The sequence below is a fragment of the Melanotaenia boesemani genome, chromosome 9, assembly GCF_017639745.1.
Source record: "Melanotaenia boesemani isolate fMelBoe1 chromosome 9, fMelBoe1.pri, whole genome shotgun sequence".
Classification (NCBI taxonomy): Eukaryota; Metazoa; Chordata; class Actinopteri; order Atheriniformes; family Melanotaeniidae; genus Melanotaenia; species Melanotaenia boesemani.
Genome location: NC_055690.1, coordinates 9,078,676 through 9,100,734, shown reverse-complemented (window position 1 = coordinate 9,100,734; position 22,059 = coordinate 9,078,676). Strand labels below are relative to the sequence as shown.

At 39.4% G+C, this 22,059-nt stretch overlaps 1 protein-coding gene across 3 annotated transcripts in view; it reads right to left on the bottom strand.

The window, feature by feature from the left end:
• The window catches only part of nf1a (neurofibromin 1a), a 101,297-nt gene that overhangs the window by 41,526 nt on the left and 37,712 nt on the right, over window positions 1-22,059 (bottom strand). For all 3 annotated transcript variants that reach the window (XM_041994272.1, XM_041994275.1, XM_041994273.1), the window contains 5 exons: window positions 16,954-17,112; window positions 14,365-14,462; window positions 13,589-13,735; window positions 13,348-13,494; window positions 10,120-10,230 (listed from right to left, as the gene is read on the bottom strand). In XM_041994272.1, coding sequence (XP_041850206.1) covers window positions 10,120-10,230; window positions 13,348-13,494; window positions 13,589-13,735; window positions 14,365-14,462; window positions 16,954-17,112 — 662 coding nt within the window. The remainder of the gene's footprint in view (window positions 1-10,119; window positions 10,231-13,347; window positions 13,495-13,588; window positions 13,736-14,364; window positions 14,463-16,953; window positions 17,113-22,059) is intronic.

Here is a 22,059-nt window from a genome sequence, read left to right as displayed (position 1 = left end):
CACAAGCATCTATAATAGCTGCTTCACAATTTTCCTTTTTTTCTATGTATGCTGCTGCAGGGAACCAAGACTGATGACAACAAATAACCAAACATATTCAGCTAAAAGCAGCTTAGAAAGGAAAGTTGTATTAGACTGATCTCTCTGGTACATTTAATAAAAACCAAGACGACCATAAAGAAAAGTGTGCATACAATGTGCTGAATGAACAAGCAGCCTCTGTTCAGCACACAGATACACACACACACCTTCAGATACTGCTTGCCTCATCAGAAGCAGATTGGACTGGCTCAATGCTGCAATTTCTCTCTCCCTCCCCACCTCTCCGTCTCTTAACCTGGACCACCAGCTGCATCGCAAGCCTGCAGAGCAGTGAGCAGGACACCGGCTAGAAGGCAGCATGTTCAGAGTCGTACCACGACAGCCACAGCAGCCAGAAAAAACAACTTAGAGCATTACCTTTCACAAAAAGACAAAAGTACGAGGGGGAGATTTAGCTGGAGTTACAGGAGACGGCAGGACAAAAGGAAAGATGAAACACCGACATTAGGAAGATGAGGTGAGTGACCTGAAATGTATAGATGCACATGGGGAGCTGAGACATTTCACAAGGAAGTTATAGCTATCTCTATAGATATGAATATTCCATAGAGACAAACACACAGAGAGGACATTGGTTATGTGCATGCAAGACAGATCCACGGCAGTTTCTGCCCTCAAAAAGCAAATAATGCAAAGGCATTATGAAATTTCTGGAACATATTTTAAAGGTCTCAACATCCTCTGTTCCTGATCACAACATTCAATTGCTTATTCTTCAGATCAGAATCTCTACACTAGCTGAGACAGTGTATTGTCCCAAATATGCGGTACTGCAGTACCCTGAGACCTGGTCCCACTGGCAAAACTTCAACACGGTCAACATTCAGGATGCCTAACAAATGCATCCAGAGGTTTCATGTAAGAAGAGGATGAGTGACCAGGTAGCCTGGGTCTAAGTAACCTCTAATACAAATATCTATCCATCCAGTTTCTGCACTTGCTTTATCTTTAGGATTACATCATATCCCAGCTGACAGTGTGAGATGTGGTACACCCTGAACAAGTGGCCAGCCAGTCACAGAAGGGATAAACAACAATAAACACATGCACTCAATATAACAATTAACATGCATGTTTTCAGACTGTAAAGGACCCTGATCCCCCACGAAAGGCTGCTCAGTTGATCCCAAACAAAAACCTTTTGCTTTTGTTGTCACTGTGCTACACTATAAAACACAAATCTGCCATTTAAAAAAACATAAACAGTTTATAGGTTATATGTGGTCTTCTGTATACAGGGAGTTAAATTCTAACATATAGGTTCCTGTTTTTATGAAAATACTTCTGGCTAATCTGTAAAATTATATATCAATCCATTTCCACTCTTGATTACCAAATGTCAAACAGATCTGATGCAACTGGAGTTGAAACTAAAAACAACACTGTGTGTATTTTTGGGAGTTTTATAATTAGGTCAATAACAGCAGATTTTGACACAGCACCTGCTGGTGAATCAGTCGACCTTCAATCCAGCCACTCCTACACTAAATCTCCACTCATGTGGGAAACAATGTGCAGGAATGAGAGCAGAGGTTGTGTATTAGGGTCAGTAATCCAGTCCTGCAATAACGATCTATGTTATCTATGTCTTTTCTTTACACTGAGTTCAAATGTATGCCAGTCAGGTCCCTTTCCCCCCTCTTTAAATGTCTCCATCTCCTCCTTTCTTATTCAGATTTCATGATTCTCATCAGTTTTAAAGAAAAGAAATCCAAAAACTACCCAGGTAATACAGTAGCAGATACCAGTGAGACTCTGGGTATATTTACTTTTAATTAAAGGTTTGTGTTCAAACAATACTTGACTTGTGTAATAAGTCTCTTTAGGTTGGTGTTAGTTGCCTTAAGAATCAATGCTGCATGTTTGAAAAGTCATACATTTAAAAGACCAGAGGGGTGGGCTGATGTTTCATAGTCTTCAAAAATATTTGTTTCTTTTCCTGTCATGGGTATGACATGAATCAGACAGCAGACCGCTTCTAAGCATCCTCTTTTACTGCAATATTTAATGTTTACACCCTGCAAACACTAAGTTCTTTCAATAATTCAACAATTAACATGGGTAAAATGGGAATTTTAACAGAGTTGTTTACAGTTTAACAGAAGTTATGTACAATGCAGGAAGAGGAATGTATTGTGATTAATATGCTAGCTGTCACATCTGCGAAACATTTAACGCTAGTCAAGTCTCGACTACACATGTAATACTTATTTAATCTAAAGTGAAGACGAAAGCAGAAGACATTAGATTGCAAATGTCATGATGGTTTGTGTAGAGTAGACATATGATGAGCCAGTTACACACAGCAGTTAGCTAGCCAGCATCGGTACCACCATCAACGCTGACAAGGAACTATGTGTTAAGAAAATACAGTACTAGGGACTTATGTACCAATACATACTAAAAATCAATAAAGAAATTAAAAAAAGTCCTTCCCATGTAATAAAATCAGGTACATACAACAGATGTCATATTATACTGTGTTACTGAACATTTAACAAGAACTAAGCCAAACTGGAGTAGTAGTGTGAATAAAATAAAATAAAATAAAATAAAATCATCCTTACTACTTCTCTGGGAATTAAGAGGGCAATTAAGAACCAGGTGATGCTGACATCAAGTATGGCTGTCTGTGTAAAAGTTGTGGCAGTTTGCTGGTCTGGACTCTGGAGTATTTAATCATCCACAGTAACACTGTATGCTATCTCAGACAAAAAAAAAACAAAAGAGAGGCCAGGTTTGTTGAGGCAGAAGGACTTATAAGATGATAAAGTCAATGGTTAATAAGGACATAAATATGTATTTAGAAAGTGTAATTCTAATTCCAAACAAACCAACTAAAGAGGAACAATAAAAAACTCTGAGCCAGTGTTGTTTTTGCCAACGACTGACGATGACGAATTTATTTAGTTGATGAACTTTTTTTCATGACGATAACGAGACGGTGACGAGCTAAAAATGGCTCTCTGATGACGAAAACATGACAACACGTTTGTGAGATTTTGTTGACGAGACGAAAATGTTCAAGGGCTGATTTTCCAACATTAAAAATGCACGATATTTCTGCCTACTGTGAGCACGACCTGTCGTCAGCAATGCTGCTGCACCTTAGCCATGCCCACCACCAGACGTGCAGAGCACACAGACAAGCAGTTTATTCATTCATAGATGAATCATGGCGGCAGCGTTGATGAAGGGGTTTAGTGGTTTGAAGCGATGAAACAATATATGGACATATTTTAACTATAATCCATCATCATTTCACTGGCAGACCAGGTCAAGTTGAGCATATGGGATCCTCGTCCACTAATTTGGGCATGTGTATGTTCAGGGTGTAGTATTGCACTTCAGAGATAAAGCTGCAGTTACCAAAGTAAGGACGTTGTTGCCCTTTGCTTTTTTTGGAGTAATTGATTCCACAGTAAGCACTTTATCTGTGCAATGCATAACCCTAAGTAGATTAGAAAGTTGCTGTTGGCTGGGAAACCTTCTAAGTATTAAACCATTACTTTTAATTTTGTAATTATTGATGAAAATAACCAAACAACAACCTCACAATGTGTTGCTATATGTTGCATTTATAGATCTGCTATTTTCTTGTTTGACATTTTTGTAGGGCATGGTGGTGTAGGGCATCACTTCATGAAAAAAGTTGAAATATAGAAATATAGAAATAAAAGGTTTCTGCCTTTAAGTATAACACGGCAGCATTGCATCCCATGATGGGAAAGTCTAGAGCTATCAATCTGGTAAAGGATCTGGTTATTATGCAAAAGCATTAAGGTTAACTTGTTTTATGAATTGCAATACTTGTTATAACCTGTCAACCTTGATTCCATTTTTTAATATGTATTATAGACCTAAAATAATTTCTTAAAAGACTAATACTTTTTTATTTGACTAAAACTAGACTAAAACCTTTTTGAGTTTTCGTCAACTAAACAGGACTAAAGCTATCAAACTTAGAAATGACTAAAATGTGACTAAAACTAATAAGAATTTTCATCCTGAAGACTAAAACTAAGACTAAAACTGAGATGCCTGCCAAAAACAACACTGCTATGAGCTGTTACTTAGCCAACATATCCTAACATCCAGGAGATGCATTGTTGTATGATGGTTAGCAAATATTTCCTAACAGCAAGATGCCTGGCTTGAATGTCTGTCAGGGCCTTTTCTGGAAGTTACATGTTCTCATGTGTGCTTATGTTCTCACCAGGTACTCCAGCTTCCTCCACAGTCCAAACACATGTAAGTTAAGTTAATTAGTGACTCTAAATTGACCCCAGGAGTCTGGGAGTAAGTGTGAATGATTATTGGTCTTGTTTGTCTCTGTGTTAGCCCTGTGATGGACAGGCTAATTGTCCAGGGTGCACCCTGCCTCATGCCTGATAGCAGCTGGGATTCTGCATTAGAATAAGCTGGTATAGACAATAGATGGGAGAATGGTTTACACTGGTGAATATTCAACATTTGTTATTTAGACTAGGCAGAAAAGATTAATGTGAATGTCATCAGGTTTTGTTCACATATTTATCAAAGCCAGGCACTGGGACTGGTCATTAGGGTTCATCTTCTGGGAACCATGGCCTCTGTGCCAACCACAACTTTAAGGAAAACATGAAAAAATAATTCAATTTTAACAAATAAGCTCTAAATGGCTAACATTGTAATGTAACCCATGTCTCTTTCTCAGGGCCCTGACCATGCCGCCGTGTTCTGCCTTTCTGCTTCTCCTGCTGCTGTGTGGGCTTCTGGGAGGTTGGGTGGTGTCTATCTGTCCTTCTGTATGCACCTGCAGTGGGGGTCATCGTGTGGTGGACTGTTCTTCAAGAGGCCTAACCAAGCTGCCTCCTGGTCTGCAGCACAACATCCGCTTTCTAAACCTGTCTTTCAACAGGTAAGCAGCTGCAACTCTGCATTGCAATTCTGCCACATGTCTCTGAGATAATTACTGATTTCTGCACAAGAGATATCAGAAACAGAAGAAGAACAAATCAGATTAATAATCTGCTGGTTATAAGAACGGCGGTTTGATATCTGGCTTGCCTTATCTGCATGTTAACGTGACACTGGATAATACAACGTGTGATTGTGTGTAATTGTGTAGACTTAAGTCTACAATCATACATCTCACAGAGACAAACTGACTTGCAGACAAAAAAAAAAAAAAAAAGATACTGTAATTCCATTCCCTTGTAAATGTATAGTTAAATGCTTGCTACCTGGAAGGAACTGCTAGTTAATGTGGTAGGATTTAGAAAAAGAATCATGAGGAAAATCTGAGGAAATTTTGCATGTGCATGGGTAAATTTGGTTTGTGAGCATGAGAGAGAAATGAGAAAAGTGCAGTGGATAAAAAGAGAAAAAACATTTACCATCTGTCCTGGGTGAATAACCCAAACTGGTAAATTAGCAGCCAGCCTTGCCTCCATGATGATAAAATCTCCAGTTATGAATCTGTAAGACTTAACTTTTAAAAATATGTGGCTACCACGTAAAAAGACTCTCTTCTTTCAGTTTGCAGGGTCTCGACGGCCAGCTTAGCCATTATGCCCATCTGCGAACCCTGGACCTCTCCTACAACCGCCTGGTGAATCTGCCCTCTGCCTTGCCCCGGTCTCTGTGGGACATCCGAGCAGTGGGTAACCACATACGTTCCCTGGACAAGAATGATACAGCTTACCACTGGAACCTAAAAGTACTGGATCTATCAGAAAATGAGCTGGAGAGAGTGGTCTTCATCAATAACACACTGCTGAGCCTTAAAGCTCTCAACCTCAGCCATAACAGGTTCTGGACAGTGCCTACAAATATGCCTTACAACCTGGAGAGTATTGATTTGTCACATAACTATCTCATGCAGATCTTACCTGGGTCTTTGGATCGACTTTCGAGGCTGGCCCAGTTTTATCTGCATGCTAACCGCTTCTCCTGGTTATCCGAAGGCATCTTTGATAAGTTAACTGGACTGGAGGTGGTAACGCTCGGAGATAACCCTTGGGCTTGTGAAGAAGAACAAAACATGACGAAGCTCCTAAAATGGGCGGAGCAAACCCGTGCAACTGTATTAGGATGCCCGTGTTACACAACGCCAATCTGTGGACAAACCAATCTGGGAACAACATGGAGGGAACGGCACTCGGCTCTGTTCACAGAGCGGCCGCTCTGGGTTGACAGCAGAGCTGAGGGGCATGACAGTCAATCGCCTGCAAGGACTGCCGTGGTCACGTCTAGCTACCACGACACTGGTGCTTATCACGAGAAACGAGGTGTGACTGAATCTGAGGACCAAATTTTGCTGGTTTGGACGACTTCTACACGCTTCCACAGGTTCTCCCCATACACAAGCACAACGACACGCCCGAAGCCTTCCACCAAAAAGCCCAAGAGAGCTAGCTCAGAGAACAAAAGTCACGCGGTCCTCGTCAGGATTCAAACTCTCACTTTGACTACTGTTGTCATGACAGCATTCATCACCTTCTGAAGCACATTCACTGGGTACATCACATCTTGGACAAGACATTCAACAGAGTGTGTCTAAACAAAAAGCTCTGCATGTACAAAACATGTGAACAGGTGGATTAGAACGGTAGAAAGAGGGTCATGTTCAGTAGTTCCATAAAGAACAGCAGTTTGATGCTATCCCTTGTTGTTTCAGCAGAGGCTACAACAGATTTGATTTCTTGCAAAGACACTCCAGAAGTTCAGTAGAACTCTATTTTTATTTATTTTTTTTACAATGCAACTAAGAATTTACTGTAACATCGATTGATCTCAAACTGGTTAAGACCACCTGCGCTGCACGGCTCCTGCACCGGACAGCAGTGCACAGGATCTGGTGCGTATCAGCCTGGATGACAGAGTGGAGCGTCTTGACCACATTTTCATTACATTTAAGTTAATAGGAATGGAGGACAATGTCCACAACTTCACCCTTCAAAATTCCCTGCCTGATGGATTAAATCTGGAGACCCTCAAACTGGAACCTGTGTGTTTGCTGAACAGCTAAGGCAGCATGGATCTATGTTCGTTGACTTTGCTCACATTTAAACAATTTCATAAATAAATATAAATAAATATTTTGTTGCTTGTCTATTTATGATCTTACCACTCACTAACTAAACAAAGAGTGTTAATGTGATCTAAGCACAACTAAAGATGTTCAGTACATTTTAAACGTATTAGTGCTGGGCACGTTAACGCGATCATTTACACCGGCAATTATTTTAACATGAGTTAATGCAGCTTTTTCAAAGTCTGTTGCTCACCAGTTCTGAACACACCTGCAGACTAACTACAGGGGTCACAGGAAGGGGGGGTTCTGGCCTGAGATGGCCGCCGTCTTTGATCTCAACCATTAAGAGCATTAAGATGCACCTAACGGGCTCACATGAACCAGTTTTGTGGTGAGGTTTGTTCCCCCAGCTTCACCAAATCTCCACCAAAGCTCTTGATGTACTGCGCTCGTACCATAGAATTAAAGTTTTAAAACATAATTTAAAAGAAAAAAATGATTTTCCCTCCCAATCTAGAAAAGCTGAGACCATAATTGTACTTTTTGTCTGTTCTAGCAGGAAATGCAGTTGATGCCAGGAAATTCTTCCCTCTACATTTAGATGGAAAGCAGCTTCACACAGCTTTGATATTCATCCTGCTGACTTGCTACCTTTTAACTAAAGCTGTCAAATGATTAAAATTTTCATTCAAATTAATCGCGGCTTTCAAATTAATTAATAATAATTAATCACAGCTCACAAATTAATCATGATTAATCACCATTTGCGAGTTTTTATATGCCTGAAAGTTGCCCGTTTTTACTGTATTGTATCAACAGAAGGAGATAATGCTACAAATATTTACTGTTAACTGACCTTCACTTGGGTAAACATCAGATGTCCAATGGTCAGTAAATGCAGCATGTAATGTACTTCTATGTGTTGTTCTAAATCATCTCTACCAGAATTTATATATCATCATCTCACCATGGTGATAATTTCTGTCATAAACCAGCCGTTAAACAGTTAAACTGAAGTTAAACAGCCAACAGTGATGAAGAAACTGATAAAACTGATGATCTGGATAAACAAGTGTTTTTTTCCTTTTATTATTGAAGTGTGAGTGTTTGATGCTGCTGTAGTTCTTTTATCACTGCTTCACACCTGTTGATAAAATAGATCATTGACTGTTTTACAAACCTTTTACCATTAGATGATTTCTTTAGTTGTAATAATCAGGTCAATACTTCATAAAGTCTAGACCTAAAAAAAGGTTTCATTTGTGCCCCCCTTGTCCTGGTCTGTGCTCCTACCGGGCCCATCAGTTCTTTTCTAGACCCGCCCCTGCATAAGTTAAATATAAACCCTGTATACCACCAGCCAACTACTGTGTTAGAGAAGGTCCTGTCAAAAACATTACTTTGGGGTAAATATGTGATGGTGTGAACTACGAACTGCTAGTTTCCTTCTTCTCAGCTCAACGATAAACATATGCTATAAGAGAGAAAAGTCGATCGGCTGATCAGCAACAGCCGCCATGATTCAAGCAACAACATGAGGAGGAGGAGGAGGAAGCAGCCATTGCACAAACACTGAGATGAACAGAGAGCCACTAAAGCAGACATGCTTGTGCAAAACGCAGAATAAGTTTAAAAAGAAAACGTGGGAAAAGTGCAGGTGAGGCTCATCTTTTCTCACCACTTCCTGCTGTCATAACAGAGAAATGATGGATGTATGGGGCTTGTCATGCCGCATTAATTTCTTTAAAAACATTAACACAATCACTTAAAAGTATTGTTCATCATGACCGACACATCCAGATGTGGTAAATACACCTGCCGTGTTTACAGCTGTTTGTTTACCCAAGGCAATTTTAGCATTAGTATTAGAAGACTTTGACCCCAGTAGTTAATGGAAGTCCTCTTCATTGCATCAACATGTGTTGTACAATGAGGAAACACTACAGCTTGAAGACCAAATGCGTCAGAAATTGGAATTGCAGGCAAATTTATTATTTGACAACACATCTAAATAATTCCATGAATGTCACTAAAATGTATCTGTTCAGTTTCTATAGTCACTTTAAGAACATGCCAGTGGTGCGAGGAGTTAATCCCAGTTGACATGTTGTCAGGATTTAACCCTGGACAGGAACCCAGCCCATCACAGCGCTAATAGAAAGACAAACAATCTTGAGCTGTGGTCAGGTTAGAATCAACCCAACAAATGTCTTTTTTGACTAAAACCATAAAAAATGCAGTTTAACCACTAGGTGCAAACCAAAGACTTTTTACACTTCCTGCCCCATAATACCGCAAGATCAACGCACACCAGGCCCATCGAGCGGCAGAAGTAAAAAGATTTCTGATATCCCATGTTTAAATTGCGATGTGAAACGTTAGGCAAAAATATAAACAACTGCAAATAAGGCAAGTGATTTTATTCCTGCCTTGTAACCGAAGAATGAGGCTGGATCAAATGAGTTATGTTCAAATACTTCCTGTTCACACTCTACAAAACCTCAACGAACCAAACTCACACATTTATCTACACATTCACACTCTGTTAAAGACTGGCAGCAGTCACCTACTGCAACAGGAACTGTTGTCAAGGTTTTCATTAGTAATCAGGTTAAAACACTCCCCCCACACATACCAGCACGGAAAACATCACAATACAATCCAAACATTAAAAGTGTTTCTATGAGCAGCATAAACAGGCTGATTAGTTTATTCATCACTGACTCAAACAGGGTCCGTTGCCCACTGCTGGCTGCAGCATTTCATGTCAAACTGATGGGTAAACTCTAACCACAGCCTTGTTTGCCAACCACCGTGGAAAAAAACCAGAGAGGAAATCACACCTCAATGATCTGTAAACATATTTTAAAGGTTAATCTATGTTACAACTAGAAATGCCAGCCAAATAAACATCAGGCGCACTACACCTAGACAGCGGGAACTTCTGCACATTAAAATATAATTACTTTCTTTGACAGACTCAGACGGATTCATCCTACCTGCGGGCCACGTAGTAGAAGACTGGGTTGCCGGTCTTGGAGGTTCCTGCCTGGTAAAAGATGTTGAGTGTTTTTAGGGCTTTAAACTCCTCCTTTTCATGGACCTGGTGCCTAGAGAACAAACAGAGATGAGATCAGTCACACATCCATTCCTCTGGCAAAGTTTAATGTTTCTGTATGAAACAAAGTTCTGCAGGTAAATCGTGTTTACAGGTCAGCTGATGAAGAATATCTAAGGATGAAAATGATCAAACTGGATCATAATAAGTTATTAAATACACCTTTGTTATATTGTTATATTTACTCTACTTATTTCATTATCTTATATCTTGAACACGTGCTCGATGCAAAGCCCCATCTCCAGCCTGGCAAGCTTTTTTCTAGACCTCAACACAGAATGGTATGGTGTACGTGCGGCCATACTGCTTTACTGTAATATAATGAAGGAAAGGAGGAGATGGGGAGGTGAGGTTGCGACATGTAGAGGGAGAAAGACAACACTTTTGTATGAACTTAAAGATTTATGTAAAAAGAATTTACAGTTACCCAGAGTCTGGCCAAATTTGTGAAACCAGTTTATTTCTTCCAGGCTTCAGTGGGACAACTGGAAAAATCAGTCAGTGACAATAAAAAGAAGCCTTTGGAGATCTCACGGCTTCATCATAGAAACACTGTGTTGTAAATGCGATGACTGGAGATCCAGCATTGCACAAACATCCTTGGATTTATAATTTGTTACAGATCTGGAGCGACTTATTAAAACAGTATAATCTAAAAAAGACATTTGAATTTTAAAATGGTTTGCAAACAACTGGAAATTTAGACCCAATAGACACCATCATAGATTTAAGGAATGGACATGCTTAGGACTTAGAACATACTATTCACTCATAAGTCAAGTTAAGTACAGTTAAGAGCTTCCAAGAACTTCAAGATAAACTTGTCCTGCAGAACCAGGACCACTTTAGATACCTGCAAATAACAGACTATATTGGGAAAAGAATAATAGTAAAAAAAGATTAATTTGGAAATGAAATACTACAGATATTTGTAAAGGTTTATGAATATGGCAATTGGACAATTCGCATGGAAAAACACCATCAGTTACTTCATTAAGTCGTATCAAAAGAGAATGTTTACAAATCAAACAGCCTGTTGGAGATGCTGTGGAAGCAAAGAGGCAAACCACTTCCATATATTCTGGAGTTACTCTACTGTGCACCCATTTTAGTTAAAAATAAACCAAATCCTAGACACTGTTTTTTTCATCTAAAATTACTTTATGCTTCAATCTTTTCTATCAAGTTGATCTGGAGGAACTTGAATGGAGGAAAAAAGATAAAGACCTATTAAGAATATTATTGGTGTCCTGTAAGAAGTCCATAGCTAAGAAAAGGCTGAAAAAGGAAATACCCAGTGTAGATGATTGGATTGATATTGTGCAAAGTGTCTTTGTGATGCAAATAATTACTTTTAACTTGAGAATACTTAAACATGTAGCTTTTGAAAAGTGGCAGAAGTGGACTGCAAATATCTCTACTGACATTAGACCGGACTTCAGGTAAACTGTGCTTAAATATTTTTGGTATTATCACCACTATAATTGTAATTTTTTTTTCTTTCGCTTACTCTCCTCACTCTTTTCACTACCCGGAGTCTCTACTAGTCTCTTTAGGCACTATTTTATTTTATCTCCCTCGTGTTTTATGTCGTGTTGTTGTGTATTTATTTACAAAGTCAATAAAACGTAAATGACAAAAAGTAAAAAAAACACTGTGTTGTAACATCCAAAGACACAGTTATGAAAGTTAAGATGATGCAAAGAAAGCAACAAAGTGTATTTCCTGTCCCGCTCTGTGTGAGTGCTTTCAGAAAAAGCGTTTGTACGGACTCAAACCAAAGTTTTAATATGACACACTCTAACTGCAACAACTGCATATCACGAACTAACCAGCAACAAATACACTGAAACTGAAAAAAACTACACCTGACTGCAAAATGTTCTTCAGATGTCCCAACTGAAAGTTCACTGTCAGACACACGAACATGTCAGCCTATTGAAACTTCTAAACATGGTTGCACGGTGGTGTGGTGGTTAGCACAGTCGCCTTTTAGATTTAGTTTAGGTTGCTTTCTTTCCATTTCTGTGTGGAGTATGCATGCATCCAAAAACATGCTTGCTAGATTACCTGTTAGATTACCTGGTGCTTCTAAATTAGGAGTGATTTAGGAGTGAGTGTGAACTTGAACGATTAATGCAAATGTTGGCGCTGTGATAGACTGTTGACCTGTCCAGGATGTATCCTGCCTCTGGCCTCATAACTACTGGAACTGGGTTGTACTTTAATGTGAGATGTTTTTCTTTTGAAGTAAAAGGGTCATTTAATATTCCTTTAGGTTTTCTCTAACCAAGGTGTCATCAGTAATGCATTAAAATAAGATAAAAAATAAAAATGTGTTGAAATTAATTTAAGTGGCGTTTCAAAAGCAACACTACTGAACTTTGGGATGTTTTCATTGTGGTGAAAAGTTATGTAGTGCAACTTTAAAGTGACCTGACATAACCTTCAAACCTTAAACTTTGTGTTTCTGGCTCGTTTTGATGGCACACTGACATTTATTAGGTACATTCACGGAGTCCTGAGGCTGAGAAACCACACATCATAACTTATTTCTACCACGTTACAGCTGCGTTTAATTTTATGGGACCTTGTTAATAACTGGATATCAATACACTGACCGTTTTGAATGCACACCTTGGCGGATTCAGCAAAGAAACGCAAGAGGACAAAATCAGAGGAAACAGGAAAATGAAAGAGAGAAATGGACAGAGCAAGAGGTAAGACAAAGAGTCAACATCGGACAGATTTTTACTGGCTGGAGAGATCTCATGATAGATATCTCAAGATAGATGCTGAGTTACTCATTGGTGGGCACCTCAGTGAGAAAATCGATAGATTTTGTGAAGGTGTTCCTGAAACAGACAGTAATAATTGCTACTTGTGGGAGAGCCCTGTAAACAAGAGTGAACTGTCATAAACTTAAAAACTTAATAGTTATCAGCATCAAGTGTCGGTTTGCTGTGTGTTTGGCTACAATATGATACAAAATGTGAACATATAACTGCCTTTGTATTTTAATTAAATCCTTAATAAGCAAAACTACTAAGTAAATGTGAAATGAAACTAAACAAACGTGGGTGATGTTACAGACTAATAATAACCCTACCTTGTCATGAACTCCTCAAACTTGGAGCTGGTCAGGTTGAGACTGGACCAGTGAGTGTCAGCCACAGGTTTATGTTCTGGGGGTCCAAGGTAAGCCAGCAGGGTTGCCATCTTGTCGAAAGGCCGCCTGCCTACAGCTTTATGGTCCCTGGAATATATAAATTATATTTTCAAATAGTCAATAATTAAAAATAAAAAAAATCCATGGCTGGCATTCAGCAGCAGAAATGGGTAGTCCTGACCTGTTACTGGAAAGGTACTGGCCAATCCTTTCCTGATTGTTCCACAGCAGGCGGTGGAGGGCCAACACGTTACCGTCACTGATGAAGGACAAACTGTGGTTGACGGAGTCGCTGGGAGGAGAGTCTGATGCTATGTCCAAGAAGAACCTGTGGAAAAGAGGATATTATTCTACACTGGATTACTGTTTACAGAATTTTTAATATGTCTAAAGCCACCTTATTAATACCCAAAACAACTTCTACACACATTTCAGGCAACGGTGCAGAGCAAAGTTTTAAGACTGAAATATGAGTCAGTGTTGGGACTATGAGGTAATGATGAAAAAGATTTCAGGACTTTTTTTGTAGCCATGAGAAGACGTGTTGAGTAAACCCTTTACACAGCAGCTGATGTGTTAAATCGACATAATTTCTAGCAATAAATCCACATTGAACTGTTTTTCAAATGGTTTTCACCAAGATCTCACAAAGTTTAGTCAACATCTGCTACCTGTGAAGCAGACAGAGCGATGTGGATTTCCATGTGCAGACATTAAAATGCAAGTCCGATGCTTTAGGTCAGGCATGTCAAACTGGTCCAGCAAAGGGCCGTGTGGCTGCAGGTTTTTGTTCCAGCCAGCCAAGAGCACACAGTTTGACCAATCAGCTGTCTGAAGACTGAGATCAGTTGATTGAATCAGTCAAATCTGGTGTGCTGCTGCTTGGTTGGAACAAAAACCTGCAGCCACACGGCCTTTTGCTGGACCAGTTTGACATGCCTGCTTTAGGTGTTTTACCTTCTCGCTGAATCAAAGTTGCTTTTAACAAAGTCATTAAAAGGCCTCATATGTTCTTCTTTTGTAAACAGTACGTGGTTGGCAATACTCTGCAGAATCTGAAGGGAAAACACACAAAAAAGACATTAAAATAATTCTCAGCAAACAAGTCTTCGCCTCTCAAATTACAGACATTGTGTGCAGTGCTTTGACACTTGTCACCTACATTAACATTTTGCACCAATCACCCAAACCTGGCAACATGACTAAAGCACTCCCAAGGAGTGGTCTCCCCCAGGAGGACATTGTTGCATTCTGTCTGGAGCTGGAGAACACCAGCCTGTTGTTTGCAAAGGAGCAGTAAGCTGTATCCTGCCTTTAGGATTCTAAGGTCACTAAGATCCATGGTCCCTGACCTCTTATTTTATGGGCTGGGGAGGTATTTGAGAAATTGCTCTCTAGTGCTGGTGGCGTGACAAGAAACAGTAAACAGCTGTTTTAAAATCCTGGCCAATCAATCTGCCGGGTTTTATTTCCTCCCCTTCCAGCTTTTTTTCTTCCTGGACCAGTAGTTGATTCAGGGAATTTTACCCCAAGCAAGCGGTTGTAACTGTTACTTGATGTTGTCTTTGCATTTTGGTCCACTTGAGTAAAGGTGCAAAATTTTCCAGAATTCCCCTCCCAATTAAACGGAGTCCTCAGGACTATACGGGTGTGAACCAGCATTGCTGGTGTATGGATGTGTATGAATGTCAGGTGGTGGTTGCAGAGGCTGCTGGGAAGCATTAGCTGCTATGTTTCCTTCGGGCTGCCCCAGAGCAGCTGTGGCTACACATGTCAAATATATATCGGGCCGATATTTCCATTTTTTACCTGTATCGACATCAGCTGATTTGCGTATGTGCCTAATTTACAGAAAGGCGTCCACAGGCAGCTCTTTCTGGCTCATAATCTCTGCTGGATGTTTCTCTGCCAGCTAACTGCAGAAACGTCTCTGAGCTGCTGGGTTTTACTGCACTTCTTGATAATATTGACGGTTATTTCTGCAAGGTCCAGTATGGTGTAAAATCCAACATCGAATCATCTCTGCATATCTCCGCTTTACAGAATACTTTCACAATATCTAATCCAGAACGTCAAGATCTAAAAATAGAGATGTGCAAAATCCCGCGCTCTGGGAAAAAACACCTGCTGGTGGAATATGATTATATTTCTTCTGTTCTTTACATATTAAATATTAAAACCTGTTTAAAAGAAAATTCACATAGTTTTAGGAAAAGTCACGGCAAGGCTTTATGATTTTATTTGACAAGTTATTATTATTAAATTTGGAAATTTTAAACCCGCCAAATTAACATTCTTGGCCGTTCTTGTGTTAAATGCATACAAAAAGATTTTTGTCATTCCAGATTTAACCTGAAGGGAAAGTCAACAGCGAGCACTGGGAGCAGCAGCTGTTCACTCATAGGTGGTGCACTCAACGTTCAGACTGCAGCGTTTTCACCTCATACGTGTTATTCATGTTATTTAATAGGAATTTCTCAGCACACGGATCAATTCTGAGGAGACTGATGAGGAGGAGCAGTTCATGCAGCTGGATCATTACCTACGGGAGCCGGTACCGGCTGATGGAAGAAAATGCAGAGCGTCCCCGTTTCCTCCATTATAACCTGCAGCTCCTCAAATGGGACGATTAAGAGCTTTCATTTTTAGTAAATGTTTCTTAAAAAAAAAAAAAACAAGACTCGTAACATTGGTATTATTGTCATTTATATGATGTAAACTGAGGGAACAAATGCAGTATCAGCTTCAAATATCGGCTCAAGATAATCGGCAGGCAGTATCAGCCATCGGCCAAGACTGATGAGAAAAAATTTCAACATGTATCAACATCGAGCCTGAAAAATCCATATGTCAGTCAATCCCTAACACATGTAGCTTACTATCACCAAGTAGATCCACTGTAAGCGCTTTGAGTGCCAACATTTTCTCATCATTCTTATTATTATTATTATTATTATTATCATCAATGCATCCTTAGTCAATCGAACCAAAACTTTTGAATAACATATCTCACTCCTCGCCTGATGGGCCGCTGCATCAAGAATTACTAAAGAAGAACAAAAGACAAACAACAGCGATAAACCCTGCAAATCTATTAATTAATGCAGGGCGAATCTGTTTCTGCCACATAGTCCACTTCCTACATTTGGTTCATTTGAAGTGAACAGAGACCTGTGGTTTATAGGCCGACCAGAGTTTGCGCAGAGTTCAGTTGCACATTCACACCTCCCCAAATGAACATGGCGTTGAGCAAGAAACTGGAATTTGATTCAGAAAATCTGATGTAAACGCACCCTAAGATGTTCTTCTTAATGCTTGTATCCACAATAGTTAAACTGGGAAAGACTAAAAGCCCTGAGTGAGCTTCAGGGATTGAGTGAACTTGAAAAACCTGTAGCAATGTGCCAAAGAGCCTCAAGTGTACAAGTATCCAGACAACTCTATTCTGGAGGAACCTTTCAGTCCCAGAAAAGAATTCTTAGGACTAAAAGCACTAATGGTGAATTTCCAAGTGGATATTTTCTAATCACATGGCGCCAGTCTTACCTTGGACATGAGCTTGAGACCTCGTTCTATCCTGGGTTGGGGTTTCTTGTCCAAGATTCCCGCCTCATATGGCGACACGATGGCAGGGTTGACGAAGCGTAGAAACATGGCACTGCCCACTGCACCAATGCTGTTCTGTGGGAACCGCTGACTCACCACCTGTATGGTGGAAGGTGTGGAAAAGGGGGAAAATGTAGAGCAGATGGAGGAGAAAAGAAAGGTGTGAGGAGGAGGACCAAATTTGAACAAAGGAGAGGAGAAAATGTTGAAAATGGATTTCAGCACATTGCAGAGAAAAAGAAGCAATGAGAGTAACAAAATATATGTGTGTCAACATGTGGAACAGAGCAAAGTGGGCTGAGCCATGGCGAGTACAAATGACAAGTTTAGGAGGAGGTACAGTGGAGGAAATACATGGGGAGACTTCCCAGTTCATTCAGTGCTGTCATTAGAGTAAGAGTGATTCTTACTCCAGTTACAGCCAAAGAAAGAAGAGGAAAAGCATGACAAGGAACCCAACTGTCACCTCTCTGTTGGACTAAGGTCAAATGGATGTTATCACACAGACAAATTAAAAAAAGAACAAATAAAAAAAAAGGGGGGGGGGGGGGGGGCAACTGATGGATGTAAAGCTGATAATGAGAAGCAATGGATGGTTGCAGAGCAGAGACAACCATCCATAAAGTACTGCTATTTGCACATGACGTCTTGCAAAGCAGCGCTGCGTGAGACTCGAGAGGGAATACGATGTAACGTCATGCTGCCAATGCATACAGACTAGGAGGAGAGTGTGGAAGACATTTCAAACATTTCTTTTTTTATGTTAAATTCAAAAAAGAAACCATTCATATTTACAGTCATGTCTTCAGCCAGAACAAAGTCATCAAACTTTGTTTTCTATGTGTTTGCTGAGAAGTGGAGTGGCAATGCGCCAACAGCGTCGATCAAAACGGAAAATATCAAACAGCGCTGGAATCCTTGGTGAGATGCCGTAAGGAAAAAACATGAATTGTTTTTATTTGTTTTGCATCATTTACAAAGGTTTTTAATTTAAATGTCTAATTATGTTCTGGAATAAATTGATATTTTATTATTTTTGTGTTAAATCAGCTGTGATATTGTGCAATTTCAATCGGTGGACTGCGAATCGTTAGTCACTGAATCAATAGAAGATTGTGTTGTGATCAAACGTCAACTGAGAAGAAACAGCAGATTTACCACAAAGAGGCGGCCACTAAAAGTTGATGCACTTTATTCCAGGAGGATATTCTTGTTTAATTTTTGGTTATTATCAAATAACTAAACAAACTTAAACCTCAACACCTTAAAAGAACTTGGTTTAAATATCTTGATGCAACAATACATAAGTGGGTGCACCGACCAAACACTGTGTTAAGGTGGAGTCCCTGCACGGAACCATCTCCAACCAACCCAACCATCACCATCGCCCCAGGGATGATGGAGGGTTTCAAACAGATGCAAACTAAACACTTAAAATGCCAAACTCCGAAAGGTAGTTAACTGCCACCCAAATACGATTGAATAAAACAACCACAAAGGAGATAAAATTTGGTTTTAAATAATGGACACTGCTCTCAGGTACTGCAGATATTCTGCTGAAGATGCTAACAAACAGACTAGCTCTAATGATCCAGACTAAAGTTACAAACAGTTGTTTTTAACCAAATCAAACTGGAAAGGCGTGAACTCTCAAACACGGTGCAGATATGAAATAATCTGGCCAACTTTAAGCTGTAAACTAACATTGAAATGACACGCTAACATGGCAGGTGTCTAGAGATTAAAGAGGTGGGTCGTGTAAACACTGAGTGTCTCAGAAAGGAAAAGAAAAAAGCACATTATCACATTTAAGATGGTGCAGATTTAAGGTTCAATAATTCTACCTAAGAGAGCAGTCACCATCCTGTGTGCTGTAATCCAAGCTGGTCTGGTTTATATTGCTGCAGCTGCAATACGTGCATGTTAGTGCACATGTTTTTACCATGGAAACTGGAATAAGCTAGCATCCAGTTTTCTTTCCTAACAAATAAACAACATGGTTTAACTTAAAATGTTCTCCCACACAGAGATAAGACAAGAAAAAGCACTAGCGTCATTATAAAAAAGAGCTGATGCAACACTGATGGCATCAAATGCAGAATGAGCACCTTTTTCCCAAAATTCACAAACATTTTTAATATTCATTATAAATTCTATGTTTAAATTTAATATAAGATAAGTTTCCATGATTTGGACAACGATCAGACAGGATCAAACCTTTCTTGGGGAAAGGTATGTGCAATGTTCCACAAAATTATGGCCAAGTTGGCTAAACTACCAACCTGTGAGACTATGTAGTTACAAAATCAAGATTACGAGGAACATTAGAGGAGATTGCCTTTTATCTACAAAAAACATTGAGAAACGACTGCACACACACAAAAGTAAACTTCCTGTCCAACTAAATAGTTCATATGCAGGGTTTTCTGTGTTTTATTATATTTTTAAACCGCATATTTAGACCAGGGATCACTAACTCTGGTCCTCGAGGGCCGGTGTTCAGCAGGCATGAGATGTTTCTCTACTACAACACCTGATTCAAATAAAATGGATCTCCAACATCTTGTTATCAAGTTTTGCACAAGTCCGTCATTGACCCAATCATTTAAATCAGGTGTGATGCTGCAGGGAAACATCCAATACCTGAAAGACACCGGCCCTGGAGGACCTGATTTGGAGATCCTTGATCTAGACTTTCAGATCCTTGTCCTGGTTTTCTCTACAGACAAAGTAAAACTGATGAGGAATGTTTCCTTTCCACAGCATGTCCAACACACAGGAACATATTAAAGCCTCTAAGTCTTATTAGTTCCTCATCAGTCCCTCCATCTTTAATCTTACCAGTCTGTCTACAGTCTCTCCATATACAGTCCGCTCCTGCAGTCATCTCACAGTAAAACAAATAATAATGCATTTCCAACATTCCCTGTGTTCTTGTCAGTGCTCAAAGATTATCCATTTTACTTGTTTGTGATCTAACATTCCCCGTGATAATCCAGAAACAAAAATATTTTAACTTCTTTCTCCTTTCTCTCCATTTAACTACCACCATCCAACCGGAAAGGTCTTCGATTACAGCGATCTGGGCTTTGGGGTCTTATTCCAGGAGGATTTTGACAGCAACATCAGGCAACTCAACAATCCTCATCACTACAAATGTTCAAAAATCCCACAAGTATTAGCCATAATAGTTACAACACTATATAACTATAGTATTAAACTTATCTCATTCTTTCCTTAATAATAATTAAGGAAAGAAAAAGAAAAAAGGTGCACTCCATCAAGGCATTTATCTTTACATTCAGCCTAACTAGAAGTGGGTTTTTTAGGCTGATAATCTCAAAATTTGGAGTTTAAGGCAGGTTGACTACAGCTGGATTATTTAGAAATACTAAAACCAATTTAAATCTTAAAATAAATTAAATTTAAAAAGAAATACTTGACACAACATCTTATAACTCTTTGCTTGATTAATTAAAAGGAAAAAGAAGATACATTTACTCCTTTGGATCTTTTATATTTGAATAAAAATTAAGGATATTTAAAAAAAAAAGTTTTTACTATTTGCAGTGTTTTCTTCTGTATTTATCAGGCAAACAGTTATATTCTATTTTTACCCCCAGTTTCCACCAAATGTTTAGTAGATAATGTCTTCAAAATTTCAAATAAATTTCATAGCTCACTTTTTGTTAGCAAAAATCAAGCAAACAAGTATTTGAATGCTAACAAAATCGCCAGTGAGGGTAATATGAAAATATTCCCCTCAAGGCCCAAAGAGAAGACACAAAAAATAAGTATAAACCCAGAAAATCCCACATGCATCGACCTTTGCTGGGAATCAGGACAGCACAGGGCGCCAGACCAACTGCTTCTAAAGGCAGCACTGCTCCACAAACCACCCGTTCCTACGCACAGCTTTCAGCGTATTTTTGTGAGGAAACATTTTTAGCATATTTACTTAGAAACATTCTTGCATATAAGAACAGCTCCGATCGTGCACACGCACTGATTCTAGTGGTCGAACTGGGAAAAAATAAACCGACGTGTAGCTTAATTGGTTTTAAAACTTACAAAAGACACCTGGCAGGTGAGAACTGAGTATTATTGATCACACGTTAAATAAGGCTTCCTGAAAGAGATCCTGTTAGGAGTGCTACCCTGAGCTGGGATCTGTGTAGCAATTATATTAACTACTATTCCAGTGAATATTCAGGTGGCTTTGGTCCCCCACAAGAAACAGGAGACAGGTTGGACATTACTGGATGCGTTTTGTCTCTGGACCAAAACACATTTATCTCCTTGGAACTATTCAGATCAAAGGAGTCCCGCTACGATGCCGGAAATATGTGTGCAAGTTTTGTCAAATCAAGTCTCCTACTAATGTTTAAACCAACCAAGATTAACCAAAGAGCTTCACAGGATAAAGATACAACAATCAAAAGGTGGAATTCTGCTGGTTTCTGGCCTCCAGCAGCAGCTATGTCTCGTCTGTGTGCAGCAACACTTTTAAATATATATTTTGGCTCTTTTTTTTTTTATTGTTGTTATTAAGGTTTGATATGGGACGATAACACAATAACTTAAAAAAAAAACAAACTCTTGATCCCAGATCATTTACGGCTCTCGTTTCTCTTTGCAGCTTTATTTATTCTGTTAGTTTCACCTTTTTTACGCAGTGCTTCGTTTCGTAGGATTGTTTAATTATACTGGTCTCGTGTACTAAACTTTTGCAAGTGGGTTTCTGAGGCATTTTTTCAAATAAATGTTAACTGAACTTGAATAAGTGAAATAAACAGATGTTTGGTAGTCTCTATATCCGGTTAAATGAGGGAGTTTCTGAATGCCCATGAACGGCACGAGCAGGTGATTCAGAACATGTGGGATTTATCAACAGCTGATTTCTTACTATCGTGTGTACAACTGGCTGCCGCATGTTCGATAAATCTTACGACCATTCTAAACTTCATTTAGACGATGTAATTCAGAAGAGTTTCTACGAACGACTGATAAATGAGGGTCCAGGACTTTAGGAGCAGCCAGTTCAAA